An 8,526-nucleotide genomic window follows, 5' to 3' on the forward strand; every position below is an offset into this window, starting at 1 on the left:
CGTGTTCATGGATCCGTGCACGTGAACATTGTTGTGTAAACGTACTATAGTCAAAGCAGTGAAGTCAGGATATCTTAAAAGTTCACCTCATTCGTAAATGTTTAAAAGTTTTTGATGACCATGAACGTGAAATCTGGTTAGCTCTGTGTCAGAAACTCTGTGCCAGAGCCAACATCTGCATTTACACACTGTCAGCTTGTCAAAGTAAACACCGCCTGTGTGCCAAGAGCTTTGTAAAGGACTTGTAAAGAGTTTGAGTTCCTTACTGTCAGGAGGTGGAGGAGGGAAATCTTCCAGGTCCATGCTTACATGCAGACACCAGCTCTGATGAGATCTTTCAACACTAACAAACCTACGAAAGATGAGATGAGATGGGTCAGCCGGTGAGAACGCATGCACAAACACACACCAGCAAAAATGTTATGAAATATAAACATCTGGAGATGATATCATTGGGCAATTCCATGCAAATGTCAACATTATCATGAAAAGTTACGTTTTAACCTGTACTGACATTTCAGATGTAAATATTTGGTGGTTTAAATACCAATGCAAAGTCTCTTTTAAAGTTCTTAAAGCACTTTTTATTATTTCTCATAGTTAAGTAAGTGCAAATTTCAGAATGGTCTGAAATTTGGTCATCAGGGAAAATGTCACATCCATAATGTAAAATGTGCACACAAAAATTTAAATAAATGTTAATGTTCTTTAAGAGCCATCCCTTCTCCATTTATTGAGTATTACTGCTTTGAGTTTATACATTTTAATTTTGTTTACCATGAGTATAGACTGATATTTTTTGAATGTCTGGAATCAATCATCAGTCGTTTTTTAATATAAACAATTGGGGTTCAATACATTGGTAATAAATGCATTCTATGAGAAATTATACGTTTTGACAGCAAATGTCTCATCCATAACACTGGAATTGCCAAAAATAATGCCATAGAGAGAGTTCCAGAGATTGACTAATGTTAACAAATCTTGTGATGCTTTGGATTGGCAGCTTGTCACTCCATTGCCCCAGTTATAACAACCAAATGGGAAACTCGCATGCATGCACAGACATGAAACCCCCCATCTGTGACTGTAAGGAACAGAAAAACCCTTTATCTCGTCCTGTATCTCTCTCACACACACACACAGACTAAACAGAGCTTTCCTCTCAGCTGTGTATCCAGATGAGGGTCAGTAGAACAGTGAAGTCATTCTGTGGAACAGAAGGTTCCTCATGAGGGTTCTGTATGACCCTCACAGGGTCAGAGAAAGCGGAGGATGGACTGACTCATCACACACAACTGTATTATATATCACACAATAAGGTCCTGGCACAGATACACGAGCGCTGACTCACTACTGCAACACAAAACCAGAGGACATCTTCTGCACATGAGGTGACAACGTATGCACAGATGTGAAGTTTAACCCACAGGCTTTAATTTGAGATCTCACAACAAAACCACTTTGGAATAACTGCAGATTTGGGATGCTAAACATCCTGACTGCTTGTTTAGTCTATAGACTCTTTAAAGCGTATCTTTCTTCCTCTCAATATGATTTTAAAACTTGAGAGGAGATATGTACAATATCTCTTATTATTTTATTTGGGTGGGACAGTCAGACAGAGGGAGGAAAAATCAAGGTCTGTATACGCTGGTTAGTCATGCAGTTTTTAACTAAAAAAATTTTATTCGTTTTGGCCATTCGTTTACATGACAACATTTTGGGGGCCTAAAAACGCAAACTTTCGAAACTTCCATTTGTGAAACTTTTTTTTTTTTTTAAATGACACAGCTATCGTCTTTGTGTAAATTACAAAAACACAATTTTGTGAAAAAAAAAAAAAAAATCGTATTATGTGTTCAGACATCAGACAACTACTTGCCTGGCATGCATAATACACTATTTATTTTTAGTCGTTTCTTTCGAATCGTGAACGTGGATTGTTTTAGCAACACTGCTGTCTGTACATATAAAACGCAAAGGAAAAACGTTGCAATTTTTAGTAAATTATTGTCGCGTAATGGCGCGTTTCATTTGATAGTATGGCCCAGTACGGTACCATGCAGCTGGGCTCAGCTCGCTTTAATTTGGCTTTGGGTTGCTGTTCCATTGCAGTTTAGTGCCGCTTCAGAATGGGTGGGATTATAGACTCAGCGTTACTTTTACGTTCACACACAAAAAAACGCTCTGGCTGCCCTGCCACCGACGCTATAGAAATAGAGAAGTGAAAACTCTGAGGCTGCAATGCATTCTTTAGAATCTACTTAAGTCGAAGACTTCTATTGGTTTCCATCTTCTGTACGGTTGCCGCCGAACGTTTCCGCCTCCCGACTGGTTGTCGACGAACCGTGTCATAGCTCATAACCATAAAGTTGAACTGATTTTTTGATGCCCAGCTAACTTTTAATTCACATTTTAAAAATATAACAAAGGTTGCTTTTTTCCATCTGAGGAATATTGCGCGCATCAGACCATTTCTCTCTAGGCCTGACGCAGAGAGGCTCATTCATGCTTTCATCACGTCAAGGCTTGATTATTGTAATTCTCTCTTTGCTGGTCTACCAGCTAACTCCATTAAGAAGTTGCAATATATACAGAACTCTGCTGCACGTGTTTTGACCCACACATCATCACGCCATCACATAACACCTGTACTCCAACAACTTCACTGGCTTCCAGTTCAGTCGCGTATTGTTTTTAAAATTTTGATTTTAACTTATAAAGCAGTACATGGGTTGGCTCCAGATTACATCTGTGAGTTAATTACTCCATCCATTCCTGCTCGCTCTCTCCGCTCTGCTGGCTCTCTTTCTCTGTTGCAGCCTCGTTGTAAATTAAAAACCATGGGGGGCAGGGCCTTCTCCTATAAGGCACCAAAGCTATGGAATGCATTACCTGCGTCTATCAGGGATGCTGCTTCTATGGACTGTTTTAAGAAACTTCTTAAGACACATCTTTTTAGTCATGCTTTTAATGCATAAACTTATGTATTTGTTTTATTCTTTTTACTGTAATGTTTTATTGTTTGATTATTTTGTATGTATGTTGTAGCGCTTTGAGTTTGAGAAAGGCGCGTTATAAATAAAATTTATTATTATTATTATGTATATATTTTTAAAAATGTTTACATGTCATGTGTATATATATATATTTATACATTTATATTATATATATATAAATACTTAATATATATAAAAAAGTTATTATTCTTAAAGTTATACATGCATGTGTGTGTATTTACATTATATATACATAATTATTATACACAGTACACAAACATATATGATGTAAACAAAAACTTTTATTCTGCAAATGATTAATTCCAAATGTAACTGTGTGAGAGAGTACTGTACTATAAGATAACAGACAAACACATAGAAAACAGATCTTGTGAATCTTATAATAATACCTTACCTGTGCAGAACAACACAAAGATCAGAGCTGTGTGAGGGGAGACACTCATTTACAGATCTACACTAACACAACACACTTGCCTTCAGTGCTTTGTAACACCATGGTATATACATCACTCAAATGACAGGTACTTATAAAACAAGGAAGCTTTGAATGACAGATTTCAGACTTTGTGGGTTTTTAAAAAGGCCACAATGGACAATAAATTCATTCTTATGACAGACTCAAGCTTTCTTTCTCTCTGTTCTGATATAACAACAGACCGTAAATCCTGCAGACCAAACTCCTGTCCTAAACAAAACCTTACGCAAACTCATAACCACACTGCTGGTGTAAGACAATAAATTGTTAAAGAATATTGAACTACAATTGATGTGTAACTTCTCTGTTGAGCATTTAAAAAAATATAAATGCTTACAATGAAAATTACATACAAACAACATCAAGGTTGTGGGTTCAATTCCCAATGAATCACTATAGATAAAAGTGTAAGTAAAATACAAACAAAATGTAAATGAAGTGCAATGAGCATGCATGAGAAGATAAAGAAGTTATTGTGCACAGCACAGAGTTGTTAGTGCTTGTGCCGGGATTGACCATGATGACGGGCAGATCAATGCTTAGTTTGAGCTTGACTGCTGGGCGTGTAATTATACAGACAGAGAAAAAACCTGCTGTTAAAATGTGGCCGCAGGGCCTCTGCCAATCAGAAACGGTTTTCTGGGAGCTGCTATTTCCTGTATCAATCCAGACATGTCAAAATGATGATGAAAGTTTGGTTATAATATACCTACAGACATTTATCTTACAATGCAAGGAATGTGTGAGACCAAAACCTCAAGGCGGACCCAAAAACAATGTTTACGTTTAATATAAGAATGGAAATTTCATCATCATTTACTAACCATTATGTTATTTCTAATCTGGTATTCTGCGATTTGTAATGTTGATCACCATATAACCTTGCTAAAGGTGACCTCGATTATAAACACATGTATGTCTTAAAGGGATAGCTCACCCAGTGAAAATCGAAATGAAACCTGAGCGAATGCCACATGCCATCAATGTTCTATATTCTTCGTAAACCACCTAGAAATGTGTTTAAAAATACCTCTGACCTAGGTAATACACCAGGTAACAAACACAAACTGGAAAATCCTCATCAAAGCCAAACTAAATCCTACTGGTTTAAGTCAGAGGGTGAGGACACAAGAAGTGTATTGTGCATAACTGCCATAAAAACCTTTTACCTTTGTCACCAAGGAGTGGAAAATGGATATGAAGTGACTAAATACAGACATACGTTTAAACTATTATATATCTAGAGAAGACAATGTCATTCATAGCTTATACATAAACCCAAGGTTTTTTGTTCTGGATCTCTTTTTTCTTAACCAATTGGCCGATAGTGAAAGAAAATGCTTTTATCTGCCGATACTGATTATAGGACAATATATCGTGCGGATTGGATTGGCCACACAATATTATATTAAAAAAAAATGCGATACGGGATAGCTTGCTAAATATACGACATCCTATATGATAATGCTTTGTAGGGATGCACCGTTAGGATTTTTTTGGGCCGATACCGATTTAAACAGACAACTTCTGGCCAATACCGATATTAAACACTTGTATACAATACTATACAGTTGGTCTATTAGCTAGTTTATTTCTGCATCAAATTCTTTTTTACTGAACATGGATTGGATCTAATTAACATTCAACTGACCAACATAATAAGAGAGGCACAAATTAAGCTAAAACAAATATAATAAGACAGCATGACAACCTTCAAAGGTGGTTTTTGCTATTCAGCATTTATTTTATTAACAACATTAACTCGTTTTTTTACATATAATGGATTTCTTTATACAGTTAATTAATAAACAATCGGTATCGGCCTTTCTCGTGCTATTGCCGATATGCCAATGGTTTCAAATTCATCAAAAATCGGCCGATAAATATCGGCGGCCGATACATCGGTGCATCACTAATGCTTTGTTTAGTTCAAATTTTATTCAACGATTACTTCACTTCCATAAAAAATACCAATACTTTACTCACCCCCATGTTTATGTCTTTCTTTCTTCAGTCAAAAAAAAAATTACGTTTTTGAGGAAAACATTCCAGGATTTTTCTCCATATAGTGGACTTTAGTGGAATTCAATGCAGTTTAAAATTGCAGTTTAAATTTGTTTGTTACCTGGTATTTTTTTTACAAAAAAAAATCATAAAAAATAACTTTAAAACCAGAACTTATCATCTAGCACTAGCCGTGTGACGCCCCAGCACGACCTTAAGTATTACGTAATCATTTTGAAAGGTCATCATACATTACATATATGAAATGCAGACTTGCAGATCATTTTAAACAATAAACTGACACAAAGACATTAATAGTATCATTCCACATACAACAACGTCGAAACAGTCCTCTTTCTCCACACTTGTAAACACTAGAGCAGTAGTTTCGCGTATGTCATGCATAGGGTTGGGAATCGAATTTCAATTTCAAGTCTGGAATCGGATCCTTGTTATAAAATTACAATTCCACTTAACAATTCCGGACCGCACGGTCACATAATTTTCACGTCATCTGCAAAGTGCGCAGGACCGTCCGCTCGAATTCTAAATTTTGCTAAATCAGAAAAAGACAAAGCTAAGTGTAATTATTGTGACAAACTGTTATATTGCAAGATTGGATTCACCAGCAATATGGCAAAGCATCTGCGGTTGGTTCATCGTATCGAATTAAAAGAATGCACCCTGTTTGATGTGTTGTGCCGACTCTACCGAGTGCTCTTTATTAGTCCCTTCGAAAGGAAGGTTTCAAAGTTTTGCATGTTTTTATGTAGCCTCCTTTTTTTTGTTAAGCTGTAAGTTATGGCACTAAATAAGTATATTTGATCTATCAAGGCTTGAATTTTATTGTGTTTCACCCCTTTGGCATTGAAACCAAGAATCGCTAGAAATCAAATTTGGAATCGGAATCAATACATTTGAAACGATGCCCACCCTAGTCATGCATGACCTTTTGACGTGATTACGTAATACGTAAGGCATCGTATTACAAGGCCAGTACAAGATGAGAAGCTGTAGCTGAAAAGTACTTTTTTTGGCGAAAATTATGATAGTTTTGCTAGATAAGACACTTTTGCCTCAGTTGGGATCGTTTAAAGCCCTTTGAAGCTGCATTGAAACGGTAAATCGTAGAGGTCCACTAAAGTTCACTATATGGAGAAAAATCCTGGAATGTTTTCCTTTATAAAAAAAATGTAATTTCTTCTCGACTGAACACAGAAAGACATAAACATCTTGAATGACATGGAGATGACGAGTAAATAATTTTTTTATGAAAGTGGAAATTCCTTTACAATACTTAAAAAGTTGAAATGCACTAACATGCATGTGCCAGCCTCTTTGCTCAAACTCCGACTATACACAGCCTTTAGAAGTATTAAAACCATTCAGTTATTGCAAACTGTTGCGATATGGATATTGCAACATCACACAATAATTTCAATATATTGTGCGGCCCTACCAGTGTGATCTTCAGGCTGTTACAATTCCAAGTCTTTATTTACAGAGCTGATTGTTGTGGACTGAGAAGCCTCTGCCTCACTACATGGCTATTTGCTAAGCAAATTTCCAGCAATCTGAGCAAATCTAGCCCGACCCATGATCCTCTTCTGCACTCTGATGCAAAGTGAGTCAGACAAGCATGGAGTCAAACAATACGAGAGATTCCTTCCTCCATATCACATACAGACATCAGACAGACACTGAGGAGATCTCAGATTCCTGAAAGCACTTCAACCTCTGCTGCTCCCGGGGAAGGAAATGATGCAGTAACACTGAGGGGAAGTGGAAATATATCCAATTTAAAGGAGCATTCCTTAAATATTTCCAAGCATTTGATTTATGTTGAACTGAGAATGAAGTTCAGTGCTGAATGAGACAGTGTCAAGGGCATGTGCAGGCACATAGAGAGATTTATCCTTCAGCCTTTGAACAGACAGTCCATATTATGAAGGCCAAAGTCAAATATTTTCAAGAATGAGGTGTCAGATTAAATTACTGTGATGTAGGGAAGGACACTGCTGCATATGAGACATCAAGAAACGTCACTTAATGACGTACTTATTCATCTGATATAAACATAACTACAACTTACATTTATTCTTTTCTACGGCATGTTGTAAATAGTCATTACATTTTATTAGATCCACGATATCTTTTCATGAAACTAGACGTTGAGATGACTGAGCACAGTTGTCACTTGCCACGTAAAACAAAATTCAACAGGAAAAACGCAGCCGCCCCATCAGGGCAGATGCTGGAAACTTTTTATTAAAAAATATCTCGACACTACGACATCAAATCTTAAACAATAAGCTTCTCTACTGTCAGCAGTTATATTTTGTCACCACACAAGTAACGTTACATCAAACATAACAGACATCCAGGGGACTAGTTTATGTTCAGGAATTTCATACTCACCATCTCTCTGGACATCTGAGGAAAAATAAATAAAATAGTAAGGTAAATTTCCGTTTACAGTGCCAAATCCAGTCCAGATCACTCGCAACAGCATAAGTTTTCTCCTCTCCGTATTATTTTTTAGGGACTGCAACTTTCCCAGAGCTTTTCCCAAACGAAGCCAACGGCTCTATGGCCACGCCTCTCGTGCTCCCTCATTGGCGAATGCTTTGGACAGCGATCTCTAATTGGTTTAGCGTAATGTCAATCAAAATTCCTACGTTTCTCCGTTTGGTTAACACCACACGCGTTCCAATGTGCATCACGTGGTATTTGTGAACCGCTCCGCTGCACCTTCTCACATCCAGAGTCAACAAAAGCACAATTAGTGTAATTATAAATAAATTAATGCGTTTTTAAATTGCTCACAGTGATTGTTTTGATTATATTTATACATGTATATACTAGCGGGACAATTCACGTGATTTTGGTTTCATAATGCTAGCCAGGTTGTCAGTATTAAAGGTGCCAAATAATGCATTGAAATAATCTGTTAAATTGTTCTCTGGTATCTAAATAAATGGCTTGTGGTTTTATTAAGTGCAAAAATTATCCAGAGATGGTTTT

At 36.8% G+C, this 8,526-nt stretch overlaps 1 protein-coding gene across 6 annotated transcripts in view; it reads right to left on the bottom strand.

Moving 5' to 3' along the window:
• The window catches only part of arhgef10 (Rho guanine nucleotide exchange factor (GEF) 10), a 63,851-nt gene extending 55,778 nt beyond the window's left edge, over positions 1-8,073 (bottom strand). For 5 of the 6 annotated variants that reach the window (XM_065267511.2, XM_065267510.2, XM_065267508.2 and 2 more), the window contains exon 1: positions 7,921-8,073. In XM_065267511.2, coding sequence (XP_065123583.1) covers positions 7,921-8,014 — 94 coding nt within the window. In that variant the 5' untranslated portion in view covers positions 8,015-8,073. Of the gene's footprint in view, positions 1-266; positions 353-7,920 lie in introns of all 6 variants that reach the window. The other variant, XM_065267509.2, reaches the window with a different exon arrangement.
• Positions 8,074-8,526: the final 453 nt, after the last annotated feature.

This window comes from Paramisgurnus dabryanus, chromosome 17, assembly GCF_030506205.2.
Source record: "Paramisgurnus dabryanus chromosome 17, PD_genome_1.1, whole genome shotgun sequence".
NCBI lineage: Eukaryota > Metazoa > Chordata > Actinopteri > Cypriniformes > Cobitidae > Paramisgurnus > Paramisgurnus dabryanus.